Source organism: Nyctibius grandis, chromosome 2 (assembly GCF_013368605.1).
Source record: "Nyctibius grandis isolate bNycGra1 chromosome 2, bNycGra1.pri, whole genome shotgun sequence".
NCBI classification, from domain to species: Eukaryota; Metazoa; Chordata; class Aves; order Nyctibiiformes; family Nyctibiidae; genus Nyctibius; species Nyctibius grandis.
Window position 1 is genome coordinate 23,027,344 of NC_090659.1, and position 16,788 is coordinate 23,044,131.

Sequence of the window (16,788 nt, forward strand, 5' to 3'; positions counted from 1 at the left end):
CACCTTCCCTGCTGGAATTAACAAACTGAAATGCTCCGCATTTACAGGGCTGCTCTTGACTCCAGCAAAACTCCCAATTAACTCTAGATCCGTCATGTTAAATACTTTTTTAATGGTTATTTTAATCTCCATTTCTGCCCAAGAACATGCAAACCTCTTCTCCCATTCACTCCCACCTCTTTGCATGCCTTCTCTACAGAACTTAAAATTATTATTTTACAATTATTTTTTTCTGAAAGATGCAGGCCTGCAAACCTGCCCTCCAAATCTTGCCGCTGTGGGACTGGGAACATTTCTGCAGTGCCAAACTGAAAGTCAAAGTACTTTTGTTCAGAGAAGGAAATTCGGACCCTCTTCCTGGTCCCCCTTGATAGATTACTGCATTTGCACCCATCTGTGCAAGCATTTAAGAAAAGGTGTTTGTTTGTAGCTGTCAGGACGTTCCCCTCCTGGCATAGAGAACCTCAGCCCTGCCCTTGCAGCCTGCTCTGTGTGGGCAGAACTGCATACTGGCACAGATCCCTCCTTCAGTCTATACCAATTTTTTTCAGAGATGGAAGAATTGGCCCATGCAGCACTCTTGGGACAACGTCAGGTACTGCAGGTCACCTGGTGAATGTGTAAGGCTACTGCATCTGTTTCCCTATAGGTGCCTCCTGCTGAAAATGATATGTGGTAGAGCTGGATCCATGCTCAGTGGAGAGTGTCCTGGCCTTTCTATTAAAATAGACCCCGAAGACATCTTTTACATTTGTGTCTCACTTTGAATGATTGAAAGAATACTGTGAATGGTTTGCCAAGGCTAAACTGGGGTCACTTACAGTGAGCTAAATAGTACATCTGATTTAGACATTTTTCCCTATGAGGAACTGGATGTGTAAGGGAGAAGGCAGAAGGAGTTTTCTGATTTAAACAAGACCTAGTGGGAAAATGTGCCCAAGTAATCATTCAGGCTGGGAGCCTCATTTCTTATTTCATTACCAAGCAAAGACTCGTGTAATCACTCGGATGTTTGTAGGTTTCAGAGATAAGGAACTGAGTCTTTATAGTAGATGCTGTGAAAAATACATTTGGGATATGGGGAGGGAGAAAGGAGTTCATAAAATCATGCCTTATGCAATACTCCTGTTTGATTTACTTTCACGGAAAGAAAAGGTCAGTTTTACCAGCAAAGAAGTATCGAATGCCTATACTATGTGTGAAATATTTTTTTCAGAGAGCAGTAGAAGTGGGCCTGCTTCCTAGAGGAAGATGAGCCAGGAGCTGAGGGGATCCATGAGCCGGCAGGGCTCAGCCCCACACACCCATGCGAGGGAACAGGACAGACCCACAGATGGTGGCCAGGTCCAATCAAGAGTCCCGATCATAAGGCAGTATCATGGTGATGAGGTAGGTCTGAAGTCAAGCCAGCGATGGCCAGGCCCTGGTAATGGTAGGTGGGGGCCAGGATCAGGCCCAGTGAGGGGAACCAGGGCCAGACACTGCCCTGGGATGGCAGGGCAGGGCCTTGGGGATGGAGACGTATACTGAATGAAGCATGGAGGAAAGACAGGGAAAGATATTTTATTCCTTTGGGGTTATTTATTTTTATTTCTTTTCTTTTTATTGATGTTTGTGAGGACTGCCCAAGTGTCTCTTTTTACTTGCCTGTGTCTGAAGAGCAGGATAAATATTTTCAGCAGGAATATGCCCCATCCTGAAAAGTGTTTAATAACGGTAATAATATATTATTTATTTTCTTCTGATGTAGAGTGCAGAGTCTGAGCTCATGCACTTATTTTTGACAACTGATGATGAAAGAAATAATGTTTATTTTGTTTGGTAGAAGAATAACCTTCTTTATTTTAAGTTTCCCATTCAGAAAATAGCTGTGTATGTGGTGTTTGCAGGGATACAGCTATCGAGGCGGTCAGGTGGGTGACCAAGGAGGTGTTTGCCTGTCCCTAGCATGTACCCTGTGCCAGGGGGTGGGCAGCCCAGCTCCGTGTTGAACAGCATCTCTCTGCCTCCCATCCCAACTTTGCAGGTGTATCTGCCCTTGGACACAAAACCCTGCTCTAGCACATTTACTTGTGCTGCTACCGTCAGTAGGTGCGATGGGTCAGGCTGATAAAGCCTAGTAACAGCATTTAAATCACTATTCTTTGCATGTAATCTGCAGAAATGTCTTTTTGCCATTCATTGCTATTGTACCCAAGGTGCGAGCTGGCTATTGCTTTAATTCATGGGAAAATATTGAGCATAAAGGAATGCTTCTTGGCCTCTGCTAGCTCCCTCTCTTGCGGGGTAGAGGGTCTGTGAGCTGGGACAGCATAATGCAGCCTAATGTTCATCCTAGATTCTTCTTGTTTGCAGAGAAATAATCCTGCAGTCCCTTGTGGGTCTCACTTCCACCTCTGTGCCTGGTGCCAACCTTATCCTGGCTGGCAGGACCAGTCTAACCGTGCAGTCCCAGGGAGCCTGTATCTTGGCAGAACAGCTATTCATTTACATACGGATGTGTTGACTTGTTCACCTCCACAAGGTGTTGAGATCCAAGAAGAATGGTGGCACCTGGCTCTTGGGATGGTGCAGCTGCTGGTCTGCCAGGCTGAGTCTGTGGGCAAAGGGTAAAGGGTCCCATCAGGAGACAGTATTTTGGGTTGCTTCCCTGAATGGCTGCTTGTGAGTGCCATTAAAATATGTCTTACCTGAGCAGTTTGTGGCTTTGTAACATCATAAAAAAAAGTTACCCTTGAGGGCCAATTTCTGCTAGACTTCTTGACTGTGGATTTTATTTTAGTTCAGGAGTGTTCCTAATTACTTGAATACAGCTACTCACTGGGAAGATGGTGCTATTCTCTGTTTATCACGTTTGCAAACATTGCCACTATATTTTGGGGGCTAAATTCATAGCTACTGTGCCATTGGGAATAAGGTCCTCAGGCATGTTTTAAGAAACCATCCCATTCTGGATGGTTTCCAGGGAGTCTATTCATAATTTCATGTGACCTGTGCAAGATGCCTCTCTCTATTACTGCATTCGAAATATTTTGTCCCCACTGAATATATGTTGTTAAGCAGCTAATGACCTGCCTAGCTGAAGCATTTGGCTTATCACTGCTAAATCTTTGATGAGGAGCAAATGAGTACAGGTTGAAATGTTATGGATTCACATAGCCTGTTCCTCTCCTTTTTTGCAAATTAGCTTCCCAAGTGAATGCTTTAGGTTGCTGCACATTATTTTTCTCAACATATTATTTTCTTTGTGCTTGCATAAATTAGAAATTTATTTCATAATTTTCTCCATTCAGTAGGCTTCTTCGAATAGGAATAAGGTAAATGAATAATTAATTACTTAAAATATAAGGTTATCCTGCTGGAAAAGGTGATTTAAGAAAAGTAGATGATTGCATGTAAGGCAAATTCATTTATTTAAACAAAGCCACTGTGCTAGTCAGTTTATATGTATCAGCTAAATGAAATTAGCTTGTGCAGCTTAGACCTCAGATCATGACTTTTAAAACAATCAAAACAGTATTAGTGGCCTTTTCCCAAATTATGTGTATTTTCCTATGAAATACCATCACAAAAAGTTCAGAAATGTAACTAGAACTGTAAACACAATACTGCAGTGTACATATACTTATTTTTAAAATTTTGTATGGGCTAATAAAAGAATTTAGGCAATTTTGGGGCAGTTTATCTGTAAAAGTAGTACACTATCCTACCATTTTCATGCTTTCTGGGTCAGATTATCATTAAATCAGTTTTTTTATTAGTAGCTTTGAGAAGTTACTCTAAAAAGTTACTCCATTGCTTCTCATGTAGTAGGAAGGAGTGTAAAAATCAACAGAGCTGATTGATAGGGTCTTAGAGTTGGTTAGAGATGTGCATTTCAGCATACTCTATTTCTTCCAACATGAGATCAATTTTTGAATACAGAAAAATGAATAAATTTTTCACAACTCTAGCTCATCAAGTAGCATATTCTTAGTTTAGGTTAGGATTTTCAAAAATGTCTGTGAAGAATTTGGTCACACATCTCATCTGATTCAGTATTACTGAGGGGGTATAACCCTTCTAGGCACTTTTGAGAATACAGGGTAGATTTTTGTAATGAAACATTTGCCTTATGTAAAAGCTGAACAGAACACAAGGGCTAACCGTTTGTAATGGATCTGACAGAAATTCCGCACTTCTTGGATTTGTGCAGGTAACTATATAATGTTAATATAAAATGCGTGACAATGCGTTATATGCATAGAATGTGAGAATGTTGAGTTCGCTGTTCAATGGATGATATTTTAGTAAAGTATTTTGTTACCACATTTTTGTGTGTTCACTTATCTTTTGGGTTGTGAATGTATTAATATTTTGGGATGTATTCAAGTTAGGAGGCTTGCTCTTTTTGCAGTTAAAATGAATAGAATCATAGAATCATTTAGGCTGGAAAAGACCTTTAAGATCATCAAGTCCAACCGTTAACCCAGCACTGCCAAGTCCACCACTAAGCCATGTCCCTAAGCACCACATCTGCACATCTTTTAAATGCCTCCAGGGATGGTGTCTCAACCACTTCCCTGGGCAGCCTGTTCCAATGCTTGATAACCCTTTCGGTGAAGAAATTTTTCCTGATATCCAATCTAAACCTCCCCTGGCGCAACTTGAGACCATTCCTTATTGTTCTATTGCTTGTTACGTGGGAGAAGAGACCGACACCCACTCCGCTACAACCTCCTTTCAGGTAGTTGTAGAGAGCGATAAGATCTCCCCTGAGCCTCCTTTTCTCCAGACTGAACAACTCCAGTTCCCTCAGCTGCATCTCATAAGACTTGTGCTCTAGACCCTTCACCAGCTTCATTGACCTTCTTTGGACTCTCTCCAGCACCTCCATGTCTTTCTTGTGGTGAGGAGCCCAAAACTGAACACAGTATTCAAGGTGCAGCCTCACCAGTGCCGAGTACAGGGGGACGATCACTTCCCTAGTCCTGCTGGCCACACTATTTCTGGTACAAGCCAGGATGCTGTTGGCCTTCTTGGCCACCTGGGCACACTGCTGGCTCATATTCAGCCAGCCATCAATCAACACCACAGGTCCTTTTCCGCCAGGCAGCTTTCCAGCGTCTCTTCCCCAAGCCTGTAGCATTGCATGGAGTTGTTGTGACTCAAGTGCAGGACTCAGCACTTAGCCTTGTTGAATTTGAATGTGAATCTGCTGAATTTTCTCCCCTTCTCTAAAATGCCTTAGTGTGTACATCCTAAAATGACTGGTTGGTTCCTCTTCCTAAGACAAATGCAGAATTCCCATAAAAGAGAAAGAGATCAAGAATGGGAGAGCTTTCCCAAGTATTAAGCATGCAATCCTGCTACACTAGCCACTCATGCCATTAATGATCTACTCATGGTACACCTTCAAGTCAAAGGCACCTTAAAACAAAACCTTATAAACAGGCTGTGATCTGAACTCAGAATGTTTTTTCCAAATGACAAGAGTGTCAAGTGCAAGATTGTTAAAACTATAGCAAAGGAATTGATAAAAGAGAATTTTAACCACAGTTGATACTTTTGGAAGATCAAGATCCAACCTGAAATGGTTTTGCCTGTGTCACCATAGCCAGCACTGTTTGACTGTGGCTGACTGGCATGCTCTTGGGACCCAGAAGCACAGCGCTGGTTCCCTATCACTTAAAAGGGAAATGTCAAATAACTGAAGGCCGTCAGATTGTTTGCCAAACACAAGTGGTTATGAACTAAAAAATGTAACTAGAAAATGTCTCCCTTACTACCTTTATCTTATGTTTTATCTTTTTTTCTTGTTTACCTTTCTAGTGTATTTTGCTTGTTTGTTTGCAGCTGGACTTAAATTCATTAGTTCATTCCAACAATATATTTCCAGAAGTATCTACAAATATTATCACACTGGATAGAGGAAAGCATCTGAGCCACAGGACTTAGATATATGCAGTACATAGGAGATCCAGCCTGAAAAAGCAGGTTTGAATTTGCACATGTTCTGGCTGAGAATAGAGATTTTTTTCAGAGCCTCGTAAGACAGTGGTTTTAAGGCTATCCTTCCAAAAACTTCTCTCAAGTACATTTTCACTGAAAAATGTAATTGGACAATTTCAACGGTTGAAAAATAACCTTGTTGTTGCTTTATGTTTCACAAATTCAAATGACATTATTTTTGTTGGGGAAAAAAAAATCCAAGTCCCTTCTTAGAATCTCTCCATCTGAACCACATATACAACATGCCTTGCATTCAGCTACTGACCTAACCTGACCTCATTTAATTTGTCACTGTGGGTGCAGGGATAGAGGCCTGTGTAAACAGCTTCCTATTCTTCCATCACCAAAAGCATTTAGAAATCACAGCCGCCCTTACACTTACAAACTGTCAGCGTACAGCTGTAGGCGCAGAATGTCATAAATTACTTATGTGGCGTGATTTACACCTCCAGCTTGTAGATCTTCCAGGCAGCTCTATTCCCTTCATGTTTAATTTAATTGTTATTGCTGGAACAACAGTTGTAAGTAAATGTTTGACTCCAGTACATAAAGGGACCTGCAGCTTTTACATGTGCTCCTGCTAGTAAAGGTTCAATGAGGGAATTAAAAAGAAGAGTGAGCTGAGCCGTGAGGCAGGAGTGGGAGTGAGCCGTGATGGTGCGTGAGTAATGCAGCTTGTTCCTGCTGGGGGTGAGGAGGCGGCAGAATAGCAGTGCTTGCTGCTGGCGCGGAGAGCTTGGTGCTGAGGGTGAGAGTGTGCGATGCACCTCTGTGCTCACCCGCCCCCCCGGCCCATTTTGGGGATCCCATCCCCTTATGCTGAGGCCAAATCCTGCATGCCTTGCAGGTGTAACTCAAGTGGCAGGAGGTTTGCTGCCAGAGGCCACTGTAACTGAGCGGTACTGCCTTCTCCACCTTTGCTGAAGGAAGTGCTGCATGGGATAGGGGAGAAGAGGGGACTGGAAGCTTTACCCTGTAAACATATCAGCTTTATTATATTCTTGAGATCTTTCAGTATTATCAGTTCCATTACTCTGCCAAATAAAGGCAAATTGAATATCTGAAACCATCTCTGCCAGGGACTTACGTTCTCTTACTGCAAAAGGGCAGCTTTCAGTCACAGACTCAGTATCAGATACAGTGCACAGGAGACATTTATTTCAAAGTAAAAAACCCTGACATTTCTACTTGGTGATCTTAACTGAATGCCCAAAGGGAGCAGTAAGATGTCAGTCATAAGGATGCATTTCATGCAAATGCAAAAAAGACACAGCTCTTCCAATATAATGCCTACTTTTATGGTGATAATCTGTTCTCTCATCATTGCAGTTTGGATCATGCCTGCAGGTCACTTAGGGAATATTCATTAATAGTCCGTTTTCAGAGGTGTAAGTATTAACGTTTCTCATAACTGGCAACCTTGCAAAGTCATCAGGAAAGAAAGAAAAGGGTATAATTTCATACTCCCATGGTAGTTTTCCTGGCATTATCAGGAAGTCCTGTGGGATTTGGAGCTCTGGGCATAGTGCTTGTGTGTGCATATCACTGACAAGGCTTGTGCACTGTTCATCTGACATGTCCAGAGCTTGACTTAGCATGCACTGGCTGATAGGTGTTCAGTGCACCAGTTTTAAAGGAGCTCTGGATAGATCTGTACTTTGCCTGAACTCCTTGAAGAATCTGGCTGCGCATATAAAGTTCAGGATGGAGTCTAAAATCATGACCCTAAGCAATAATGAAAAATGTAATAGTGATTATAATGTGTAGAGAATGATGTTTACATTTTCTTGGCACACTATTGTACATTGAAAAGTTCCTCAGAATAAACTGAACAATAACCAGAGCAATTAAGCTAACTGTTTGGACCAGAGACAAAACATTTCTAAAGCTAAAGAAAATGTTGCTGGGGGAACTGATGTATTAGAGAGCACTAAAAATTTCCTTCTTAGATATACACTCCTCCTAACAGCACCAAAGCTGCATCTTCTTTCATTCTGTGATAAACTTTCTTGCTTACTTATTGTTGCTTGGACTCCATCATGAATTTCTTCATGTATGTTCCCTGAGTTATGACATTTTCATTTTACCAGCTACAACTCATCACTAATTTCAGTGCTGGAGAGGAGGAATGCACCTGCCAAAGGGGAAACATGGAATGTGGTTCAGAAGGAGTGCTGGCAGGAAAGTACTGGAGAACTACATTCCAGTTGTGCAGATTTATTAACGCCAAATAAAAACTGCAAGGATATTCATGTGAATAAAGTGTTTAATCCTGTGGCCTCCTGGGTGTGAAAGTCTGGAAGAAGATTATATCAAAAGCTTTCCTCATTAAAGGCCAGCAGCAATTCTTCACAGAGTTATGGCTTTAGAATAACCAGCTAGAGAACACTGAAGAAAAAACTCTAAACAAAAAAAATCAGATGAGCTGTATTGGTATTATGAGGTTTTCGAGGATTTACCCAGGCCTCCATTTACACTAGCATCCCTTCATGAATCTTTAGGTTAAGACAAAGGTGACCTGCCTTCCTAGGAAGGAGATAAAATAGGATTCCTCAGATCAACATGAAACATCTGTTGGTGGGATTGGTCTCAGCCAACTTTTGCAGCCTAAAGCAGCATGTCCAGTCTAACACAGTCTTTCAGACTACTGTGTAGTCAAAATAATGAGGCAGGCCTAACCAAACGGTGACATATCTTGCCTGCCTCAGACCCTCCTATCAGGATAGATGATAGTGCTTTTATGTCTCTAATGACTACAGAAAAAATCTTTCAGATAATTAATATATCTGTCTAGTAATTCTTTTTTATTCACTCAGCCAACGATTTTTTGCAAACTGAGGTTTCTTTTAAAATATGGAGACAAATATTACACTATTGTTTGTGCAACAGAGGGACATTTGGGGTATCCTAATTTTCCACAAAAATATATATGTAGTAGACTGCAAGGACCCCAGCCTGCACTGAGTCTTCACTGTGCTTGATGTTGAAAGCAAAAATGGGTCTCTGGAGTCCTCATACCCTATAAAGTGGAAATAAGGTGGGGAAAAATGCATATCAACAGTCACATAGATAATGGAAAGAGGAAATGGCATGGCCCTGTTATTTCTAGAGCTTTTCCTTTAGTGCATTTGGGTCCTGATTAAGGACAAATGTGAATCAAAGCTTAAAACTGATGAGTCTTCAATATATTCACAGATTAATGCAAAGATTTTAAAAACTAAAGCTTGTGAGAGAAGGAGAGGGATCTGTGTATATCATTTGACTTCTATAGCTAACACTAATAAAATCTGTTTTGAATGAGAAACCTGCCTTCCAGAGCACCAAATATTTTGGCAAACATTAGATGGAAGGTGTAAGAGCATAGAAAGAGGAAAAAAAAAAGGAGGCAGAGTTGAAAAAGTTATGGCTTAGCATCTCTTTGGCCTGATTGGCTACTACAGAGAAGCATCCTGTAGGCATCGACAGAGACAGCTAATTCAGTCACTAGGTCAGCTTGTCTCCTACCTTAGTCTTTTCTAGATGTTTCAATTCTCCTGTTCTTCACTAGAGAAAAGAACATTTATTTTTTATTAGGGAGCCATTTCTCAAAGTCTTTGTACTGTTCAAACCCCTTTTCAAGACTGTTTCCATGGGGAAATGAGGTAATTTACTCCTGTTTCTAGCACTGATCTCAAATCAGCTTTAATGTAGTATTTCTAAGTGCCTCTTCTCTGCTCGCATCCTCTGATGATATTTTCTTTGACTCAGCTAAATGAGCTAATGTACAGCATGGAAGTGTAGGGACTGGTGATTTCCCCAACTGCATTCTCACTCATTAGAAGTAATTTACAAATGAAGGTGTGTAAGTGCTCCTCATTTTCCATCATGACAATTTGTCCAATTCTCCTGTGAGAAAAAGAAAAAAAAATCACACTTACAGGCACAATGACAATGACAGAAGTCTTCACTAAACAACTCTTGTAAAGTCCATTTCACTTTGTGCTTCTTGCGTGGGTTTGCACAGCAAGCTGTATAGACATATCATAGAATCATAGAATGGTTTGGCTTGGAAGGGACCTTAAAGATCATCTAGTTCCAACCCCCCTGGCATGGGCAGGGACACCTTCCAATAGACCAGCTTGCTCAAAGCCCCATCCAACCTGGCCTTGAACACTTCCAGGGAGGGGGCATCCACAACTTCTCTGGGCAACCTGGTCCAGTGTCTCACCACCCTCACAGCAAAGAATTTCTTCCTGATATCTAATCTAAATCTACCCTCTTTCAGTTTTAAACCATCGCCCTCATCCTGTCACTACATGCCCTTGTAAAAAGTCCCTCTCCAGCTTTCCTGTAGGCCCCCTTCGGGTACTGGAAGGATGCTAGAAGGTCTCCCCAGAGCCTTCTCTTCTCCAGGCTGAAGAGCCCCAACTCTCTCAGCCTGTCTTCATAGGAGAGGTGCTCCAGGCCTCTGATCATCTTCATGGCCCCCCCCATATGTTTCAGACTAACACACCCCAGAACAAAAAATGTTGAGGGTTGCTCCAGCAGTTTACATGGTCTACACACCATACAGAAGAAATTATACGGTGTGCAGAATAGAGTTTGGAAGGGTTGGGGAGGAAAAAAAAACCGGGCAAAAATCCTCCTACTCACAGGCAGAAGAAAAAGGAAGAATTGGAAAGAAGTGTCTAGAGAAACTGTAGTGGGAGGTAGAAATCTGCCTGGCATGCAGGCTGATGATTCACAAAATCATTTTCCATTTGCATCAGACTGGCAAACTTAGGACCTGATCTTTCAAACACTCATAAGCATCGATAGTCTTGTAATCTTGTATGTGCACAATGTTCTCTACGGTTGGGGATTCGGACTCTTTACCATGCTGTGTAATGTCTTATCCCACACACATCCTAACCAGTGCCAATGGTTGTATTCATCACGATATCATGGTTCATTAGGAAAGTCAAAGTACGGAAGGAACTAACAAAGGCAGTGAGAAATAATAAATAAAATATTAATACATGTGTTGGTTTCCTAAGCAGCCCCAGGGAAAACAAAGGACATTTGAATCCAGTCACTGTGCACCAGATTCACCTAGGAGGATTTCAGCTGATGAAGCCAAGCCAGCAAGTGTGTGGGTGGAGGTGACAGGTGCTCTCCTGATGACTCCCACTGGGGTCTGATCTAAAGCAAGACATAAACGTGGTGGAGGCTCTAAGCCACAACACACCCAGTCCTCTCTAAGATGAAGGGATGGAAATGAAATGCCTGTGATGGGGGTGAGCAGGTGGTGTATGCATCTTTATGTGCATACATGTGTTTCAGGATGTTGCTAATCTCTACACATGACAGACCTCAGTGTGGCAAAGAGATAGCTGATCAGCCTGTGATTAGCCAGTGTGATAACAACAGCTGTAACACAGGTGGAGCAACATGACATCCAAAGGGACCTTGGTAAGCTTGAGGACTGGGCCAACAGAAACATCATGAAATCCAGCACGAAGAAGCACAAAGTTCTGCACATCAGGTGCAACAACCTTGAGGTACAGGCTGCAGTGGTACCACCTAAGTGACAATTGGTAGAAATCTTGATTAAGAGACCTGGGTGAAATGAACACCAGGGTAAATACAAGCCAGCAATGCCTGTTCACCACAAATACGGCAAACCATGTACAAGGTCATATTCAGAGAAGTGTTGCCAGCAAATTCAGAGAAACTATTATTCTCCTCTACTAGACAAACCTGGAAATCTGTGTGTGGTTTTGTGCCCCTCAGTTCAAATATGATGTAGAGAAGCTAGAGAGGGTCCAGTGGCAGGATATAAAATGGACAAGGGTCTAGAGCACAGCACCAGTGAAGAGATGCTGAGAGAGCAAGACTTTAGTCAGGCAGAGAAGAGGTTAAGGGGTGATGTAATAACAGCTTAAATCTACCTGTAAAGCAATTACAAAGATGACAGAGCCAATCTCTACTCAGTAGCACCAAATGATAGTTTTGTAAGAGTTTTAAAAGCAGCTATTATCCTTTACAAAGCATTTTTATGAAGTGTTATCTTTATTAAATCAAGCTGGAAATCCAGTCAATCCATTTTAACTTTCTGCATTTTTCCTACTTGGACAACCAGAGATGGAATCTGCTTATTAGATGTTTTCCCTTTTCTTCCTCTAGCTTTATTTGGATGGAAATCAAACCATACATAGAAGGTATTTCAAGAATACTGTTATGAAAGTAGGGCTGTTGGTTGAACAAGAGTGTGAGATTTTAGACTTAAAAAAAAGAGATGTTTGGAAAAGCAAGGAAGCAAAAAGAGAAAATTATAACTGGTCAAAAAACTTTATGCAGGTTTCATAGTTTTTTAGCTGCAGTTCAGCTCTAGGAGGAAGATGAAGGCTGCAGTCACTGAAAGAGCATCTCTCATGAGGCACCACGGCAGCTTTGGTGAACACACACAACTGTCAAAGTGCCAGGAAAAGGTGTGATTTAACCGAGCAAACAAACACAAAATATTTCAGAATTAAATGAAATGTTTTAATGAACATTTTCTTGACGTAGCACAAAAAAAATCCCTAAAATAAAAACGGAAAGGAATATGAAGAAAAAAAAGGAAAAAAAAACCACTTGAGGCCTGTATTTTCCATTGAAAGATGGAAAATCGATTCATTTTTCTCACCAGCCGCTTATAAAGTTGCACTTCACAGTAAGGGCCCCTTTTGCTGGGGCCCTGAGGGCACCAGCAGGCCTGATCCTCCCCTGGCAGCCCCCGCAGGGCTCCCCCATCCTGCCCATGGCCCAGGGTACCACGTCAGCGCCCCGGAGCCGTCAGCCCCTGCCCCAGTGATGCCGCAGCCTGCCCTGTCCCTATGTCTGGCCCTGTTCCCTGGGTGGGCCCCTTGGCGCCATGTCATGGCCTTGTCTCAAGCCCTGTCCCCGGCCCCATCTCCTTCAGTGTCTGACTGGACCCCCTGGATGTACTCTGGCTGTGGTTCACCCCTCAGGGGCTGCCGATGGACCCCGACATCCCCGGCTGTGGGTGACAGCACCCGCTGGTGAGAGCACAGCCGGTGCGGAGACCACAGGCGGGTTCTTCTGCTCTCTGCGACGTTGCCTGCGGCTCTGTAATGGCGGGACAAGCTCCAGCCTCGGCGCGGGGCACTGACGCACTCACCTGTGCAGTTATAAACCGGGGAAAATAAATCCTGCGCCTCCCGCTGTGCCCTGTGTCGCGTCCCAGCAAGGCGGCACAGCCGTCCTCAGCCGAGATGTCAGGCCATGGCACCCATCCAGCTTTTCGGGTTGGGACAGCATGAAGTTTGCTCTCGTGTGTGTGTCACTGTCTGTGCCTTCCTTCCTCCTGCAGGACCGGTTAAATATTAACACAGCGATACACGTATTTGGGCGGGGGGAAGGGGAGAGGCAATCCTTACCTCACCGTGTCGCGGGGACCATGTCAGGGCGGGCGCCTGCTCTGGGGCCCGGCGGCTGAGAGGCGGCAGAGGTCGGCGTTCCTTCCCTGCGGCCCCTCGGGCAGCCGCCGCGCCGCCTGAGGGAGGTTTCCCCGGGGCAAGGAGGCGAGGGCTGGCCCGGGGCTCCTCGCTTTGAATGCTGAAAGCCTTCTCCTGCGTCCGTCAAAGGAAAAGCAGTTGGAGGCACCCTCTCGGCGCCTGGGGAAGCAATCCAGGTAACTTCTCCGGAGCCACTATTCGCTTCCCAGCAGAAGGAGCTGGCAGCTGAAAGATAATTTAACCCTGTGCCCTGCTTCTGCCACATCGGGGGAGCCAGCCCTGGGCTGCTGGCAGTGGGGTGAGCAGGGGCATTTTGCAACCCTCATCTGCAGTGTTCCCCACATCGCGGGGTGCCCAAAGCATCTGAGCCCCCATCTATGCCAGGCTGGATCCGGCTGCCGCTCCTTTAGGGCGATATTATTGATATCATCCCCTTGCCTCTGGTGTGGATGCGGGAGGGAGTAGGCTTAAAGCCGTGCACAGCAGCGCTGGTGATGCGAGTCGCCCTGCGACCTATGGAGAAGGTAAAAAGCAGCTCAGGCCAAACCCCAGGTATTTAATTCATCATCAGCCAAAATATCCTGTTTCATCTGGGGATCGGGTTAATATTTCCTGTCCCTTTGAAGGTCCATTTTGAAACGAAGCAAAACAAAACATTATAGATCCCTTCATTTCCCTTCTCGCTTTACTTCACCCCAAGTTATTTACTGATTTTGGCCTATATTTGGGCATAAGATTCTAGCAAGTTTATTCTGCTCCGTAAAATTTTTCTCAGCTCAGCTTGTATTGGTTCAGTGGGATTCATAAGTGGAGGTATGAAGGCTGCTGCCCCGGCTGGCAGGGATCCTCTCCGGGCCTCTAGATCCTGCCTGGGATCGCAGCTTCCTGGAAAAGGACACGGCACTGACTTTTCGATTTATTTCCTGGTGCTTTACTTGGGCTGTTTCCCTTCATATGACAGATAATACTAACTCTTAAAAAATACTGACTGGTTTGTGTACATGCTGAGAGCCATCTCAGTGACAGAGCAGAGAAATCCCTCTGAGCCATGCACGGTGACCCTCCCGCCCCAGCTGCTTGCTGGGGACTCCTCAGCACACAAAATGTGCAAGCAAGCATGAAGTCAAGAAAAAACCCAAAAGCTTTCAAAATGTGCCAGGCAAACCCAAACCAGTCTGCAAACTAGCCCCTCTCCTAACACACACGTGAAGAAATCAGCCCACATGGTTGGCTTAAAATGCTGATTAGTTGACAGGGATGTCCCTTAATTTCACAAGGTAAACTGAAATCTTGCAAAACGGGAAAATGCAGAGCAAGCTGCCAGCTGGTCAGGTCACAACTGCTGCAGTAAACTCAGTGAGATCCTCTGCTTAGAGCACCGAGCAGTGAACAGAGCTCCAGTATATCTTGATGCTGCAGCTGAACGTGTTTGGAAAGACAGCAAAAATGGTTGGTTGCAGTGGTACAGCAGGCAGGGAAGGTCTGGGCGTGGGGCATTCCTCCCACATGTGAGAGTCACTGCCACCCACCCTTGTGCCATCCCACCGCCACTGCTTTCACAAAAGCCCTGCTGGGAATTAATGCAAGGTCTTTGCACAAAACTCTAAAATGAACTGCTTGCTTAAGGGCAACAAAGCCACTGGGCCAGGGCTTTGGTGTGGTTTGGGTTTTAGCAAAAGGATGGTTAAAAAATAATATTTATGCATTGCACAGAGCTGCCACAAAAAACACCACTGAAATAAAAACCACTTTCCTGACAATAAATTTGGGCTGGCCACAAAACCACATCCTCCCGCCTGTGCCCCTTTCATGAAGCCAAGCTTCAATTTCCCAGCTGAGAAGTCTGTAAACCAAGCAGTGCAGTCAAACTCTCTCCCACATATTTTGAGGGGGAGGAGAATAACATCACACAAGTGAATCACAAATGCTGGAAAAGCAGAAAATGAAGAAGTAAGGTGATGACTCCCACCCAAGCTCTGTATCTTATCCCTGACCATGGTGGAGAGCTGGTGGTGCTTTATCTTGGGGTGTAAGAGACACTCTCAGGTTCAGAGAAATAATACTGGGGACCCTCTTTGCACTAGCAAAGCCTTTCTGAGTGCTCAGTTTGGAGAGCTGGGAGGAGATTTCGTGTTTCTCATCCTTACCCCAAGTGGGTAACAGAGAGACCAGGGTGGCAGGAGTCATTCCTCCCAGCCGGGGTGGCTCCTGTGCAGCGAGGGCCTGACGGGACTGCTGCAGCAATGATGGCACAAGGCTCTGCCTGCTAATGTATGAATAGGAATCCTAGTTTTGGAGTGATGCACACAGAAAAACATCAAAACAAACTTTTTGGGTGTAGCAGCACATTGGGATATATTCCTGCTTCCACTCCCAAGGCTGCGTGGCGCAGGAGGCATCAGTTTCCTGGGTGGTAGTAACAACCCCTCCAAATAGAGATCTGCTCCCCTCTGACCCCAGGGGAGCAGCTGGTGCCCTGCACAGTTGCCCGGCATGAGAGTAAGTGGTGGAGCACAGGGTTCATTAGTCTGCCAGGATGCCTCTGGCGGCACAGACGGTGCACCCACAATACACATGCAATTGTGGGCAGCTTAGAGAATTATTTTTCCTAGCAGCTCATGATTAACTTTAATGATGCAGATGGAGCTTCCCTGACACAGTCAATCGCATAGTGCTGTAACAGCCAGGAGGGACTAAGGGTGTGAGAGATGCATGGTCCATAGGGGGAGGTTTCTGTGCTGAAGAAAGCTCCTCTGCTTCTTTTGAAACAGTTGTTTCGAGAAAAGATACTGCTCTCCTTCCAAGCCCTCCCTCATTTAATCTTCTCCCTTTGTTGGTAATACAGGTCACATAAAGTCACATTTTATCACAGGACGCAAAGCAGCAGCTCATTACGAAGTTTCTCGATAAGTTCTGTCCTTCAGCTTCTTCTCAAGTATGCAGTGACCGCTGGTGGCTTTCTACCTTAGGGGCCAGGACAGAATGCTCCAATGGAGAGGTTCCAGAAATTCATTTTACTTCCTCTCATCCTAACTGCCTCACTAACAGGTAGGACACATTCATAACCTGTGAAATAAGCCACAGTTGACAAAATGTGTGAACTAATTTTAAAGCTGTGTAAATGGCAGCTACTGGCAATATCAGATTGAACAGTCAATCCTAGAAGGGAACTATTTAAAGTTATTTGAAATGGTTACGTTTGCATTTCAAGCCTGAATGATCTGATGGCTTAGAGTGGGTTTCAGTATGCAGGAGCGAGCAGCGGATGGGGTGGGGAGGCTGCCCTCTCTCACTTCCAGTGATCAGGAAATGATCAGGG

At 44.3% G+C, this 16,788-nt stretch overlaps 1 protein-coding gene across 1 annotated transcript in view; it reads left to right on the forward strand.

Moving 5' to 3' along the window:
• The first annotated feature begins 16,459 nt into the window (after nt 1-16,459).
• IGSF5 (immunoglobulin superfamily member 5) overlaps nt 16,460-16,788 on the forward strand; it is a 30,545-nt gene continuing 30,216 nt past the window's right edge. Inside the window, exon 1 of the mRNA XM_068395594.1 lies at nt 16,460-16,517. Within this exon, the coding sequence (XP_068251695.1) occupies nt 16,460-16,517 (58 nt within the window). The remainder of the gene's footprint in view (nt 16,518-16,788) is intronic.